Consider the following 17,039-nt stretch of genomic DNA (forward strand, 5'->3'; position numbering starts at 1 on the left):
AAGCGTGAATCACTTACTCCAGGGCAGAAGAATGTTAAAAATGATCCTTTAGTGAACCCTGACGACATACTTTTACCACCGTTGCATATAAAGCTCGGCCTGATGAAAAATTTTGTAAAAGCTATGCCTAAAGATGGCAGTGGATTCTTATACCTGAAAGAGAAATTCCCCAAACTCAGCGAGGCAAAAATTAAAGAGGGAATATTTGTTGGTCCACAAATACGGCAACTAATGAAGGATACAAACTTTGAAGGAAAGCTGAATGATCAGGAAAAAGTCGCCTGGAAATGTTTTGTGAATGTTGTCCAAAATTTTCTAGGAAACCATAAAGCGGAAAATTACAAAGACTTAATCAATGAGCTTATAATTTCATACAAAGCTTTGGGATGTAATATGTCTTTAAAAATACATATGCTGCACTCTCATCTGGATTTCTTTCCCGAGAATTTGGGTGCTGTGAGTGACGAACAAGGCGAGAGATTTCATCAGGACATTTCCTTAATAGAAATGCGCTATCAGGGAAAATGGTGTCTTGGAATGCTAGCAGATTACTGTTCGAGACTTAAAAGGGACCCACCAGAAGCCAAACATTCACGAAAATCATAGCTATTTATTGTACATTAAGGAATATTTTTTCTAAGTGTTAGTGATTTTTGTACTTTTTATAAAAATATATGTCTTGATGTCACAAAGAAACCTGATGTGTCAATTTTTTTCCATTGATATATTATTGTTTGGTGGCCATAGTACATTCAAAATTTGGTATAAGTTTTCGTGTGACAAAAAAAAGTTTAAATTTTGTTGACCAGTGTTATTAAAGAATGGCAATTTAGATATGTATACGTGTGGTCAGGGAAAACAACATTTTAAATTTTCACGAAAATCATAGCTATTTATTGTACATTAAGGAATATTTTTTCTAAGTGTTAGTGATTTTTGTACTTTTTATAAAAATATATGTCTTGATGTCACAAAGAAACCTGATGTGTCAATTTTTTTCCATTGATATATTATTGTTTGGTGGCCATAGTACATTCAAAATTTGGTATAAGTTTTCGTGTGACAAAAAAAAGTTTAAATTTTGTTGACCAGTGTTATTAAAGAATGGCAATTTAGATATGTATACGTGTGGTCAGGGAAAACAACATTTTAAATTTTAATTGTTCGTACACAAAAAGACAATTATTTCTTAGTTACCCTGAGGAATTCTCCATGAAATTTAATGAAAATAAATCGGAAAAATATACGTCCGTGGGGTATAAGATATACCTCATAAAGTACGTTTCTATCAAAATTTGTCAACTTACAGTGATAAAAATAATATATCGAGTCACGGACGTATATTTTTCCGATTTATATGGTGCCTACAGTACCTGCCTTAGTTTGAGAGGAAAATGCTGTTTTCTTAATAACGTAAAAATATTACCTATCTTGAAATTTGCTTCACAATTACAATAATAATGTAAGTGGCCAATTTTTGATGTAGGAACAAATTTAAAAAACCTTAAAAAATTTTGCTGAGGTATTTTTGTGATAAATATTTGAGGAAAAGTTATCAGTAGGCTTAGTACACGTGCAGAGTCTAACAGGGCCGGCGCCGGGATCGGTGGCCTTCACAGCTGACTCGCGTTTTGAACTGTTCAGTTATTTATGGAACCTTGTAGTAGTTGGTGTCGCACCTTTCTTATTTACGTCTGCTGTAAAATGTATTCGAAGTGTGTATTTAAATAACTATTTATAAATAGTAACATAATTTACATTAACAACTATTAGTTTGATGGAAAAGTAAAATGCCAAAAGAGAAAAGAAATAAACAGGAATATTTCAAATGTGGTTTGACCGTGATCCCGAAGATTACAGGGACATACGTATTAGGAAATGACCTGTTTTGTACTGATGTGAACGCATTGTAAATTCTTGTTACAAAATTAAAGTGACAAGACATGCCTCCTCCAGCGCTGAAGACGATATTTTTCTATGAACATACATACTGCCCGTTGTCAATAGTAGACGTTCAAAGGTTATTTTCCCTACACAAGTTAAGTGATAAACGTTGCCGTTTCACTAAAGAAAACTTAGAAAAGCACGGAAGCCTTGTCTCAACACTAAGGTTTATCGGATAAGTGGTGTCATTAAAATTTACACATGTATTTTTTCCTCTACTTAGCCTTGCACTTTGGTAATAGTACTATATTGCGACATATTTTCTGTAAACATATTAATATTTTCGTTCGTAATCTGACTACGGTCCTGTAAAACTCCACGCCGCACTAAGCCTAGTTATAAGTCTGTTTATAAAACCTAAATAACTTGGGATATTAATTCCTTGAAGATAGGTGGGTTGCTTATGAAGCATCCTGTATACGAAACTTACTTTATTCCCGATAGATCATCTTAAAAAGTACCTTTATTAAACTTTTAGGTAAAATGTTCTGGGTACATAATGGGCAGCAGTTTATAGAAGACAGTCCAAAATCTATAACGCACTATGGTCTTCCCGATTACCTTCAAGAAATAGACGCAGTTCAAACTTGGGGCAGAAATGGTAAACCTATTTTCATATTATCCTCAAGTCATACTAAAGATTTTTCCTTTCAGGAAAAACGTATTTTTACAGAAGGGAAAGATTCTGGAGGTACAACGAAACTGCCAAAGCCATGGATCCAGGATATCCCTTACACATGGAAAGATGGAAGAACATACCAGAAAATTTAGACGCTGCTACTACCTGGAAAGATGGTTAGTATCGAACTGCTATTGTTGAAGTTTCAATATTAAGAGTATTCCCTAGAAGCAAGTCAACCATACCATTCTTATTTGAATAGTGCTCACTGCATATGTTTAATCCAAGCAGTGTGGCAGTGACAACTTCCATTTCATCTTTAATTTGTCTCAAACTAGTCTAATCCTGTATGGACGCTATCTTCAGTAAACCTGTTAGGTTTCCCTGCACAAGTAGGCCAGTACAAGTTGACTGTTGTATGTGGACGATAAAACTGATACCTGCACAGGTGACATAAATGAAATTTTAACAATATACACTTGCATTGATAAATCTGGACGTACGTAAGATACATGACCTTCGGGTCAATTGTTATATCGTGTTGTGAAAGGGGTTGAAAGAGTATTTCGTAGGGATAATGCCAGTTAAGTAGGCTACACATGTTTCAGTAAACCTTTATAAGCGTAACCTGTGCAGACATATCGGGATTGGTATGGATAGTAACTATAAAGTATTGAAATACATGGAAACGAGTCATGTGTGTGTCATATCCCGTCGTCTTCATTGGTTCTTCTCTCACTAGTTCTCGCTAAAGTAACCCCGATCCCGAAGAATTGGATTACTCATCATGGATTGGAGTCTTTCGCTAGTCGACTTACTTCCATTGCGGCTCTCTTTAGCTCGATCTCGGACCTTGAAATCTAGACTTGATATTATCAGGGGATTTTTTTGTTGCATAGAACTGTACTACAAGTATACACTCTTAATGACCATCGCACTGAACCTTTTCTCAATGGTTTATTTTACCACTTTTGCAGTTAGACACTTTTTGTGTCCTTTTACTATTTTTTGGTTTGGCTAAATAGGCCTGAGCAATATGAACGCTAGATTAATAATCTAGATCTGAGCCTGAGCTTCTAATAATCTATAACACTTTTTTATTGATTATAAAAAGTTTATTCGGATTGCTTGATTAACAATATATGGTTTCAAAATATGCAATTAAACGTACACAATTCATGTTAATGAACACTTAGGGTTGTACTTGGTAACCAAAGTCGACTTTCTAACCGCTTGAGGCGAGGCGTCAAGTCCTAAGGTAGAACCTCGGAACGATTTGTAACAATTGGGGAAAATTTTAGATTTCTAGAAGGCAGCTTATTCTCGTGACATGGGTCTACCAGAGATTATTTATTAATATATAATAATATTAATTTATATTTACTTAAGAAATTTAGATAAAATTAATTTTAACAAAATGTTTTCTTTAATAATTTACATAATTGTAAGTATGATGGTAATTTTTCAGGTGCAACATACTTTTTCAAAGGAGAATTGTTTTGGAAATTTGACAATTACTTTGTGACGGCTACAGATGAATCCCCGATGCCAACGGCGCAAATATGGTTTGGATGTGCTGAAGACGAACAAAAGATGATACGATTGTTCCCGGAAAACTTCAGTTAATATCATGTTTTCGTTTAATTAGCTTAATATTAAGCTAACATTAATAGTAGTATAAATAAGATAAGCTAAAATTGACTGGTAATCCCTATATTGACAATGTTTGAACTTGAAACTGTTATATTTTAAAATAAGTGTCGAATGTTAACGCATCCAAAATTAAATAATTTTTATTTATAAGTGATCTGAAATCGTATGCACTTTACTGACTCTCTTGTACTTCTTTATGTTCGAAGGACAATTTGATCCACCTCAATTTTGAGAACTGGGAGGAAATAGAGAAATATGTAGGTGTGACATCCTGTCTATGCGATGAATTTACAAAATATACAATCATATATCTTTGCCTAACTACTATAGTTAATATATACAGGATGTCCCATAAATAAGTGTAAAAATTTTAACTTATTAAAACCTGTTAATTTTGAGGAAAACATAATTTTAAAAAACCCCAAATTTTTGTTACTCACCACTGGAGCATAAGCTGAAATGTTTCGTTGAGTTCATAAAAAACAGAACAAAACACAAAAAATGACAGTTAGTGATAGAATTTACACCAGTTTTAAGATATTAAGACTTCATTTTAAATGCGTGGTTCAAATTTTGGAACTTAATTCTAGGACACCTCATATATTACTCTAATTCTAATCAAATGTTTGCAGTTTCCATGACACATCTAGAAAATTCAGAAAATTTGTATTTTCCTTAGTAATCATGAATTGCAAAATTTCCTTTTGTCATAAAAAACTAAAACATATTACAAATTCAAACAAAAAAGACAGTTATGTAAACCTGATTGGATTTCTGTAGCATTTTCTGATAAACAATATATTTCAAAAATTTTATTATTCAAAAGAAACAAACTTTATGAACAAACATAATATACAGGGTGGTCCGAATTTTATGCAGGAAACTTCGAGGGTAGATACCTTATAAACATAGGTCTGGAACGGCTTCGTTTTAGAGATGCAGGGTGTTGAAGTTTAAAAAAAATATATTTTTTGTTTATATCTCAGGAATCTATTAACCAATCTCAATAAAATTTGGTACAAATAATGTACGATAGTAGGCCTTGCATTCCTGAAATATGAGCTCTAAAGGTTTAACCAGTGGTGTACAACTGGACAGGGGTCACCCCATTTTTATAAAACAAACCTACGCCACTGTATTTTTCAAGTCACCTTTTTTACGCATTTAGTGCATTAGAATATAAATCCGTTACAATAACTAGTAAAAAATACAGTGGCATAGGTTTTTTTTATAAAAAGGGGGTGACCCCTGTCCAGTTGTACACCACTGGTTAAACCTGTACATTATTTGTACCAAATTTTATTGAGATCGGTTGATAGATTCCTGAGATATAAACAAAAAATATTTTTTTAACAACTTCAACATCTCTAAAACGAGGCCGTTCCAGACCTATGTTTATAAGGCACACTCCTATTATTTTAAAGAGATCTATCTGTCCTCGAAGTTTCCTGCATAAAGTTCGGACCACTCTGTAGAAAGTTTATATTTTGCAGAAAGATTACAAATCATTTTTTACATTCTCTAAAATATCCTGCGTTAAATATCACAAGTGCAACTAGATGATTAATAATCAAATAACAGATAATCTCTTATCAGTTCTGAAAAATTCAATTGACCTTTAAACAAAACTTGTATCTGTCCACTTTTACTATATGGAACAAATTCATATGAAACTACGTGTTTTTTTAAATAGTATATAAACATTCTTCACATGTATATTGTACAGTTTTACAGGGTGTCCCAAACTCGATAGTATGGTCCTACTGTGAGGATACAAAAAATTTAAATAAAATTGGGGACACGTTAAATGGGATGAGGTAAGCTCCATTTTCAATCGAAAGTATTATCTTTGGGATTTGACAGAAATGACTAATGACGTCATTTTTTTATATGTTTTCCAGAAACATACCCAAAATTTTTTCCTGTTAAAAAGCTCTTTTTTCTAATAAATTTTTATTAGAAAAATTTTTCTGTATTACTTCCCGTTTAAAAGTTATAAGCAATATCGTCCTAAAGAGTCTCAAACGAAATACCACCTAAAAATCACCATTAGCGGTGGAAGGATCAAGTAGTCGTTGGAAAATAAATTGAATGTTCGTTGTTTAAAGTGCAGCATAAATGTCACAAAATACTTGTCATACTCAATACGAACGTCAAAGAACGTCGAGGCGACCTTGCGACGAAATGAAGATGCATTTTCTGCTAGGAAAAATCAAATAATTGACCGAAGGGTAAGAAACAATCAGGCCGAGTATGTATCCCATTTACGCTAAAACGTTATGTTGGAAATAACGTTTGTAAATAACATGCCGTAAACAGCCACTATTTTATGTTAGGTACCTGTTATTTGCGCTCTACGTTGTATTTCTTTCATGTTTCATAACCTAAAAGAACTCTTTTAGTTGTATGTGTTGTCCATTGAGTCGGGTATTTATAATAATTCTGCATTATTATTAATATTAATTAATAATAATAATATTATGTAGGCGAAATACATTCTCAAAGTTCGCCCCTAAAAACAGTTTTTTTCTAAATATCTGGGGTTCTAATCAATATTTTGGAATAAAACAACATGCAAAATTACTTCTTATAAAAAAAAACAGATATTTCATTAGTGATTTCGTGTTTTTTTATTTAAAAAAAAAATATATTTTTCAAATATTTCTTATACCTATATAAAAATTCATATTTATTAAAAAAATTAAAAATATAACTTATGTAAACAAATTAGTAAAATTAAGTTCTCGAACAACCCCCTAGTGAGCGAAAAATGTCTATACGATTAGAATTAACATTACAAAATAAAAACAAATTATTCATATGATTAGAGAAAAAGTAAAGACATTTTTCGCACACTAGGGGATTACTAGGGGGTTGTTCGCCCCCTAAAATGAGAAATTATTTTTGTCAATTTGTTTACATAAATCATATTTTTAATATTTTGAATCAATATGAATTTTTTATATATAAAAAATGTTTGAAAATATACTTAGTTTTCCCGAAATAAAAAATAAGGGTTGCAACCCCCAAATACGGAATCACTTGTGAAACATTTTATTTTTTTTAAAGAAGTAATTTCCATTTTATTTCATTTCAAAACATTGAGACGACACAGAAATACTGTTTTTGGGGGTGAACATGAGGGGTAGTTTGCATCCGTTTAAATCTATTTGCGGCTAATAATAACAAATTATTCGTATGATTAGAGAAAAAGTAAAAACTTTTTATTTTGCAATGTTAATTCTAACCTACAGACATTTTTAGCACACTAGAGGGTTGTTCACGCCCTAAAAAGAGAACTTAATTTTATCAATTTGTTTACATAAATCATATTTTTTATTTTTTTTTAACAAATATGATTTTTTTTATATATATAAAAAATGTTTGAAAACTATAGTTTTTCTGAAATAAAAAATAAGGGTAGCAACCTCCAAACACGGAATGTAATATGAAACCTTTGTTTTTTTATAAGAAGCAATTTCCATTTTTTTCATTCCAAAATATTGATTAGAACCCCACATATTTAGAAAAAACTGTTTTGGGGGGCGAACTTTGAGGATGTATTTCACCCCTAAATATGTTTTTCCGCCGATAAAAAAATATGTCATTTAATTTTTTATGTTCTACAACCGAGTCTACAATATATATAAAAATATTGGAAATCGGAGAGTTCGGGTTGGGGTAGTTTCCTTGTTAGATCCTTCTTCGTTTGAATTAACCTAACAATAATTTTAGGGTAAATACTTACCTAAGTTACTTCAATTTTACAACTTATCTTCGATGTGCGTTTATAAAACCGGCAAGTAAATGTAAATTTAACAAGCCGTTCATTTTCATTACACAAATAACACGTACGTTAAACTATAACACCAAATTCCTTGCTTTTAAGAAACTCTGTTATAATTTAAGATAATGTGTTACAATAGTATATTATTCAACGAGCGTATAATGATGGGTATTATTCACGAGGTGAAGTTTACGGCCACGAGCCGCAGGCGAGTGGCCTAAATCACCGAGTGGATAATAGCCATTATACGGAAGTAGAATACTATACTTTATCCACGACTACTAAATATTTTTGTTGAAGTTTTTTTTGTATTTAGTTCGTTTTTTAACACAATTTAACACAAAATATCAAAACACTGAGAAATCTATGCTCACAAACAATAATGTTGACAGGTTTGAGTCAAATTTGATGAAATGTTTCGAAAAACATGGTATATTAAAAAACAGATATACGACATTAACAAATAAAGTCGCTGATGGCTCAGTGTAGATGCTCCTTCACTTCCAACCGCGGGTGCCGGGTTCGAATCTGGTCTAGGAAAATTCACTTTTTTAATTTTTTTTTATATGTACCACACTGAATTAAAAATATTTAGTGGTTTACACGATAAAATTTTTAAAATCGATTGATTGTAGCAGAACAATATAATATTATAGCTAAATCAAGGAAGCATCAGACAGTAGTGATTAATGACTCATTAATCACTGCCGTGATGAATGGGTATTAATAAGGTCAAGCAAACAGACGTATAATGGGTACATTATACAATAGTCGTGGATAAACTATTTTATCCACGACTATTTCAATCCGTTTTTAAAATTTTATCGTGTAAACCACTAAATATTTTCAATTCAGTGCTGTACATATAAAAAAAAATTAAAAAAGTGAATTTGCCTAGACCGGATTCGAACCCGGGACCCGCGGTTGGAAGGGAAAGAGCATCTACACTGAGCCATCAGCGACTTCATTTGTGCGAGTCGTATATCTGTTTCTTAACATACCATGTTTTTCGAAACATTTCAAAAAAAACTTCAACAAAAATATTTAGTAGTCGTGGATAAAGTATAGTATTCTACTCCCGTATAATGGGTATTATTCACTCGGTGATTTAGGCCACTCGCCTGGGGCTCGTGGCCGTAAACTTCACCTCGTGAATAATACCCATCATTATACGCTCGTTGAATAATATACTATTATGTCGTACTTACCCATTATTTACGAGTTTGCATTTGTTTCTTGTGTCATAACCTAAAAGTCATCTGTCAGTTATATGTGTTTTTGTCTAATACTGTCTCTTGTTTATAATTTTGCATAATTGTTATTAAAAATGTCGACACAAAGGCGTCTTTAAAAAACAACAAAATTGCAATACGAGTATTTGCTAAAAATGGTCTTAATTCGTCAATAACGTGCACGTTATATCTTAATAGTTAACGTCAACCTTAACGTTTAACCCTGAAATAACATAACTGTTATTATGATAAAATGGGATACATACTCGGCCTGAATGTTAATATAGCTAGACTGTTACAGTATTTCGAACAAAATCTACGAAATTCTATATGGCAGGCTAGCCGGGAATTGAATTTGGATAAATCAGCCGTTCAACAATTTTAAAAACCAACGGCTGACTACAAAATTCACAATTTGGAATATTTGTCTGAGCGTCACATTGAATACAGACTTAATTTTATAGCTCAAATTGTAGTAAATGTAGAAACTGTTGATCAGAACATTTTTCGGCACATTCTTTGGACAGACGAAAGTCGGTTTGTCAGTAATGGTTTGCTAAACAGGTGCAACGAACACTACTGGTCTATTGAAAATTCCCACATTGTAAATCCAGTCCAAAACCAAGGCCATGTTGGAGTAAATTTATGGTGCGGCATCATCGGTAGACATTTAATTGGGCTTTATTTTTATGAACATACATTGAACAGCGTAAGCTACCTAAATTTCCTACAAGAACTTCCTGCCCTTCTGCAGAATGTGCCTTTGCAGGTAAGGAAAAACTTATGGTTTCAGCAGGACGCTTCACCCCACAAGGCCAGGATTGTGCAGCAATATTTAGATAACACTTTCCCAGAAAAATGGATTGGGCTTAATAGACCTATTCAGTGGTCCGGAATTCTTTCTATGGGGGATTTTTAAAAATAAAGTTTCAAAACACCTTCGCAAGATATAAATCATTTGAAAGAAAAAATCACAAACACTTGTAACGAGTTAAACGGCGAAATTTTAATAAACGCAGCCCACAAAGAAGTCAGGCGAAGATTGGATATGTGTCTTGAAATTAGAGGTCATATAGAGAATAGATTGTAATATGAATGTGGAATGAAAGCGTTTCTCTCATTTTTTAAGTTTAGCTTTTGTTATCATCACCTTTTGTTTTAACTGTATTAAAGAATTATCGAGTTATCGTAAATAAATGTAGTACTGATGCTTATATTCAATATTTTTATATTATTTAGTTTCGGCATAGATGAGGTGTACTTTTAAAAAAACTTTGTGCGATCTGACTGTACTATATTGTAGCAGGTAGCTAAAATTTAATCCCCGACAATCCGTCTTACAAGTAAACAATATAAAAACAGCATTTCAAAACATGAGGCTACTTTAAGCATCATAACCGGGTTAAGAGGGTTTTTAGTAATTTAAATAAAATTATTCAATATTATTATCAAAATATTTATTTAAATTTAATGAATAGACTTTTATTCCACACAAAAATATATGTATTTTGAAAATTCAAATTATGGTGAGTAAATGTAGTGTTGTATAAATGTACAATAAAGAAAATAAAAAAGTAGGTATATTAAAATTCATCCTCTGAATATTCTGATGAATTATCTTCGTCTCCTAGATTGATAACGATAGGTTCCACAGTAACGTCAATTAAATTATCGAGTTCCCACATTTTCTCCTCTTCTTTTTGTACATGATGTATACATCTTTGCCAGTTATCTGCAGTTACTCGTTCCAAGGAATTTTTTAACAAAATTTTCACGTCACTTAATTTAAACGTCGTATTATTTCGCGCTACATCTCCTTTTACCTGCGCCCAGACTAATTCGATTGGGTTAAGTTCACAGTGATAAGGTGGTAACCGTAGTACCGTTATTTGGCGATTTGTTGCCATTTCATCGATAACATATTTTTTCTGATCTTTATTAAGATTGACAAGTGTCAAAAGTTCCTTTTTCACCATATTTGTTTCAAAAGAAATGTTTTTTCCGGATAACCATTGAATTATATCGGCTTTCCTCCAAGCAGTCGTAGGCGTCCGCTCGGTCTGCCGTGAATGGTAACTGGCATTATCCATGACAATTACAGACCCCGGAGGAATAAGATCCAACATCTGTGTAAAATACTCTTCGAAAACATCTGCGTTCATGTCTTCGTGATAGTCACCTGTATTTTTAGATTCAAATAAAAGTAAACCGCCATCTACAAAACCACTGGCACTACCTATATGTGTCACTATTAATCTTCGCCCTTTACCTGAAGGTGCCTTGAACCCTGTTGAAAGTCCATCCAAAAATGCTTGTCGAAAACTTTTTACATTTTTATCTTGCCATACTTTTGTTACAGTATATCCCTCGTTGACCCAAGTTTCGTCTAGATAATAAATATTCCTCCCTTCGTCACGGAATTTTCTAATTGATCTTAAGTAGGATCTTCGCCAACAAATAATTTCATCTTTATCGATAAGAACTGACTTCCTGTTCTGCTTTTCCCAGCAAAAATTCAACTCTCGTAAGACGGCCCATAATTTGCTTCTACTGATTTTTGGCAAATCGTTGTCCTCTGAAAGTTCACTTAAAATTTTGTTTAGCGTTGGTATTTCTTTTTTAAAATAAAATGAGTGTACTTTTCTGCGAATGACATTTTTGAAGAAATCATCTATAACGACTTTTGACCTCCCTGTAGATGATTTTGGGGGATTTACAGTATCTTGTTCATTTTTTGTTTCCTTTAAAAGTCTGTAGATAGTCGATTTTCCAATCCCTGTCATTTTTGTTAGCGTTAGTGTTACCCGATAATTACCTGAAACGAAATATTACCACGCCCATGGCCGGTTCTTATCTCGGGGTTTTATTACTCTCTTTCATTTCCAAACAGAGTATAACCGCTAATATGATTTTTAGGGGGTACATATTTCTTTTGAGACTCTTTAGGATTATATTGCCTATAACTTTTAAACGGCAAGTAATACAGAAAAATGTCTCTAATAAAAGTTTATTAGAAGCTTTTTAACAGGAAAATAATTGGGTGTTTCTGGAAAAAAAAAATTGATGACGTCATTAGTCGTTTCTGTCAAATCCCAAAGATTGTACTTTCGATTGAAAATGGAATTTACCTCATCCCATTTAACACCACGTGTCCCAAATTTTATTTAATTTTTTTGCATCCTCACAGTAGGCCCATACTATCGAGTTTGAGACATCCTGTACATAATTATTTTAACAATTTAGGTTTAATAACTATAAATTCGGCGTTTTGAAATTAAAACTACCCTGTAACTTTGTAAGGAGTGAGAATTAAAAAAAATACAGTTTGACAATGTGTAAATACATTTATATGTCACGTTTTCAACAAATGATATGTTTATGTATTTATTTTATTCCCTATTATTTAACCATAGTTTTAAAGAAGACTATTTTCTATCCATAAATCAAATTTTAGATTATAATAACTATATCCAATTAATTTCAAAACTGCGGATGAAACAACACTTTTATAAAAACATGTTTTCCAAGTGAATCGATATTTATATTTATCATAGCATGAAATGAAGAAATTCTTTTAGAAAATTAAATTCCAAAAATATATATTGTCATTGTTTCGTTACAGATAAGACATATCTATATGAGAGTACACTGTTTGATAAAAGATGAAGAGAAGATGCTTATTAATGATATATGATACGGATAGTGATAAATAACAGATCTGAAAACTAGTTAGAAATATACTTATTTAAAAAATAAGTATATTTTTTTACTTAAAAATAATTATGATGAAAAATGTACTTTTTAAAACACTTTTCATTAATTACACATAGTGTTTTAAATTTCATCAAGCTCAAATAAGAAACGTATAATATTTACAGTTAAGAGTTCATAGTGGTTTGAAATTTTTTAGAAAGCAAGACTGAAACTATATCATAACTAAAGCATATTTTTTTAAAATACAAGTCTTTAACTAACCGACTGAAATAATTATTATAATATTGACTAATAATAAATAATAATCATCTGTAAATATTTCTTCTCTTGCATAAAAGTGGAATCGTTAATATTCTCTATAACACACGCCAACAAGATTTTAACAAAACAGCACGAATATACTTTTCCAAAGGATTCTGGTGCGCTGAATTCGAGTCCGAGATCCAAATTTCTCAGTTGACTCTGATATTCGAGATATCCTAACCTAAAAGTGTCAAAATCGCTATATTTTGACATATTTGAGGTTATGTTACATCGAATATTTTTGCTGAAACCATTAATGGGGTCTTAAACTCTTTAAAACGCACTTGGATTTATCCCGATAACATTTTTCGTCTTTGGGAAATCTCATGTTGAAATTTCGAGTTCAACTTATTTCTCGTAAAATGTCGGCCATATATCGAATTTTTTTAAGTTTATTGCAAAATTTGATGTGATGGATCCCTACTTTTGGGTGGCGATGTTTTTAAGTTTGTGGGGACCGGGCCTTCTGGGGTGGGCCATGCACACCCCTGCCCCCCCCCCCTAGCCAGGGCCGTCTTAACACATTAAGCGCCATGGCAGACACCGGTGTCTGTTCATTATTTTAATCACTGGGCCAGCGCAGACATGGGTGTCTGTTTCAGTATTTGTCCAAATGTGCCGAACAGGCACTTTCAATCTACAATTCCTATGGTGGAGTGTCTGCACCGGCCCATCCGCAAATATCCCTATACGTGGGCAGGCCTAAGCGCGTTGTGTAGGATTTTATGACATGTGTCTGTTTTTGTGTCTGCTTTTGCCCACTGATGATTTGCTTTTTTTGGGGTTCTATGACAGGGCCATAGCAGACACAGTGATGTAATTACCAAAATAAAATAGAGTGATTCTATAACTCATTTATTTCAAAAAATAAACATACATTCAAACGAAATCGACGAAAGAAACTCAACGCATGTTGATGATCTTCCATTTAGAAACGACAAAAATAAAAATGGTAAAGTAAACAAAACAAAGTAAATAATATTTACTTATACTAATATTATTAGGTAATATTATGTGCTTCATTGACGCAATCCAAACAGAATCTGGGCTGCGTTGTTCCCTAGCTAATTGTACTAGTCGTTTCGATCTGCTACTCATTATGGCGCTTTTTGCACTGCAACTGCAGAAAATGTAGGTTCGGACGTGTCTGCTAACAATTATGCGTCTGCTAAATGTGTCTGTTTTGGCCCTGTGATAGATCATGATGTGTCTGCTTTGGCCTAGCGAGTGCAGACACCGGTGCCTGTTTTATATTTTTGAAAATTTTGCAGCAGAGACTTCATTTGTAAAAATTATTGATAAAGGCTTAGTTTGAAAGGCACCATAAGGATATAGTAATGGCCCAGTGATGACTATATCAAAATTTTCTTTGGCGCTTAACGTGTTAAGCGCCCGGGCGGGCATTTTTTGGAGGGCAGCCAAATACAACTCGTGGTAATGTACGTGTTAAAGTCAACTGCCGCGCCGCTGCGCCGGGCGGCCAGTGCCAGTGTTTAATGCTAAGATGCACATAATGTGCATCTTAGCTCTCAGTTCTCATCTCACTCTCAGTGTCTCTGTCTCGCTCACACTGAATAGATGTTTATTACACTGTTTATTTGGCATGTGAGGAATTATAACTTTTATTACGATAAGTAAGTGCACGTAGCTTTAAAAACTTTTATTATTCTTATTTAGCAAGGGGCCAGTAGCCTTAAAAGGGGGTGAAAATGTAAAATTTTATTTAATTTTTTCGAAACGGTTTGAAATTAAGAACTGAAATTTGGCAATACTTAAGCGGGTAAAGTTTCTTCTAAACAAGTAATTTTTATTGTCCTCGTCCTATTATAAGACGTTGAAATGAACTATCATTTGCGCACATTTTTCATTATATCTTTTTGGAGTAAATTTTTTCTCTTAAAAAAAAAAAATTTTTGAACGCCTATTATATTTACAATTTTTTTGCCTCTTTGAATTTTTTGATAAGTACCTACCTATTACAGGTTTTGAGTAAAAAAATTAAGTTCAGGATTATACACGCATATAGTCTTCTTTTCAATCTCATTTGATTTTGCACATCTAGTAGTTTCCCATAATTTTCTACTAGATGACAAAAAATTCAAAGAGGCAAGAATATTCCTAATAAGCGTTCAAAAGTTTTTTTATCGAAAAAATATACTTAAAAAAGAATCTAATAAAAAATGTGCAGGGGGTAGTTCATTTCAACGTCTTATAATAGGACGAGGACAATAAAAAAATACTTGTCTAGAAGAAGTTTTATCAGCCTACATATCATGACAAATTTCACTTTCTAAATTTCAAACTGTTTGGAAATAAATAAATAAAACTACATATTTCACCCCATTTAAGGGGTCGTAACTCCTCTAGGGGGCCTTAAATCAAAAAATTTTATATGAAGGACCCCTATTAAAAGTGTTTAAACAATTGACCCTCAAATTTTTTGCACATTATTCGGGATCACCCTGTACATATATGTAGGTTTTATAAACATTGAAATTTAGCCAAATGATTTATAATTATTGCAAAATATATTCGTAATTCAAACTTCAACCTACAAACAAAATTTTATGTTTTACTTTAATTCTAAATTTATTTATACTACAATCAGTACAATCACAAATAAAATATAAAATATCTCCTTATCTCGTAAGAGAACAGATTTCGAGGTAAACGTAAACAGTAAAAAAGTTATTTTATTGGCATTGACCTGAACATCACTCAAATTTGTTCGTGAATGAATAAAAATCCCTTATTTATGGTCAACATCTGACATACACGTGTGGCGTCCGGCGTCTTTGCGTTTTCTCAAAAAATAAGGTATAAACTAATAAATAAGACATGACAGGATCCATTGTGCCTACATGCATTGCGCTTTGCGAATACCTACATAATAAACAGAACAACTTTTTTTTAGTTTTAGGCCTGTAAATTATATAAATTCTAAGTAAATCTTGAGATTTATTAAATGATTATGCATCTTGGCTCAGTAGTTTTATCTTCGGTCCTTAAAGTTTAATATTTTGGATTTGTAGGTGTTAGAACTGTGTTTTATTTTAGATTTGGTGGTGGTGAAGATAGTTAGCCAAGGGCGGCCGAAACCTTAGAGACGGCCCTGCCCCTAGCTACGTCCACAGATTGTAACAAATAAATAAATGCAAAAGTCAATTGATGTTGTAAATGTCTCGTTAAAATTAAGGAATTTTACAGGTGATTTTAAGAGGGACTATTTGACTATTTGCTGCGAATTTTCCACTTCTCACACCCACCACCCGCTACGCTATTTTGTAGTTGTACAGTTCAGTTGTGCAGTTAAGTTATACATGAGTTTTAAAATTCTCCCACCCAAGTCACACAGTTGCGGAATGCAGCAGCCTTTGCAGTCTTTGTTACCTCTATATCTTCCAACCTCTGGTATCTGATCTTTACAGGCTCTATATAGACAGTAATATGTGCAGGATTAAACTAATCAAACAATAAGATAAAATATTTATTATGTTCATAAAGAAGTTTGTTGTGTTCTTACTTTTACCATTCCAACTGCTTTCCATCCCATTGATAAAAGCCTCCATTATGGGTTTCTGACAAATTCCGGATAATTTGAATCATGCCGGTGGCACTGGTCTCCACGTCCATTGGTGCGTTAGAACCTCCCATATCTGTTTTTACCCAGCCGGGATGAATGCAAGCTACTAATATTCCATCTTTTTTTAGATCGATACTTAGTGATTTTGTAGCCATGTTGATAGCAGCCTAAAATTGAATATGCAGAGTTTTTGAAATCCATGTC

At 32.7% G+C, this 17,039-nt stretch overlaps 3 protein-coding genes across 7 annotated transcripts in view; 2 read left to right on the plus strand and 1 right to left on the minus strand.

Annotated features, from left to right (window-relative positions):
• LOC108907289 (matrix metalloproteinase-2-like) overlaps positions 1-4,823 on the plus strand; it is a 22,869-nt gene extending 18,046 nt beyond the window's left edge. For both annotated transcript variants that reach the window (XM_018710901.1, XM_018710902.1), the window contains 3 exons: positions 2,423-2,545; positions 2,599-2,739; positions 4,032-4,823. In XM_018710901.1, coding sequence (XP_018566417.1) covers positions 2,423-2,545; positions 2,599-2,739; positions 4,032-4,189 — 422 coding nt within the window. In that variant the 3' untranslated portion in view covers positions 4,190-4,823. The remainder of the gene's footprint in view (positions 1-2,422; positions 2,546-2,598; positions 2,740-4,031) is intronic.
• The window catches only part of LOC108907291 (C-factor), a 41,632-nt gene that overhangs the window by 7,430 nt on the left and 17,163 nt on the right, over positions 1-17,039 (minus strand). Inside the window, exons 5-6 of one of the 4 annotated variants that reach the window (XM_018710912.2) lie at positions 16,776-17,002; positions 13,416-13,433 (exon numbers count right to left, since the gene is read on the minus strand). In XM_018710912.2, the coding sequence (XP_018566428.1) occupies positions 16,778-17,002 (225 nt within the window). In that variant the 3' untranslated portion in view covers positions 13,416-13,433; positions 16,776-16,777. The other 3 variants (XM_018710911.1, XM_018710908.1, XM_018710907.1) reach the window with 3 other exon arrangements.
• LOC108907290 (thioredoxin reductase 1, mitochondrial) overlaps positions 14,871-17,039 on the plus strand; it is a 56,386-nt gene continuing 54,217 nt past the window's right edge. The window contains exon 1 of the mRNA XM_018710905.1: positions 14,871-14,886. Coding sequence (XP_018566421.1) covers position 14,886 — 1 coding nt within the window. The 5' untranslated portion in view covers positions 14,871-14,885. The remainder of the gene's footprint in view (positions 14,887-17,039) is intronic.

Source organism: Anoplophora glabripennis, unplaced genomic scaffold (genome assembly GCF_000390285.2).
Source record: "Anoplophora glabripennis isolate ALB-LARVAE unplaced genomic scaffold, Agla_2.0 scaffold190, whole genome shotgun sequence".
NCBI classification, from domain to species: Eukaryota; Metazoa; Arthropoda; class Insecta; order Coleoptera; family Cerambycidae; genus Anoplophora; species Anoplophora glabripennis.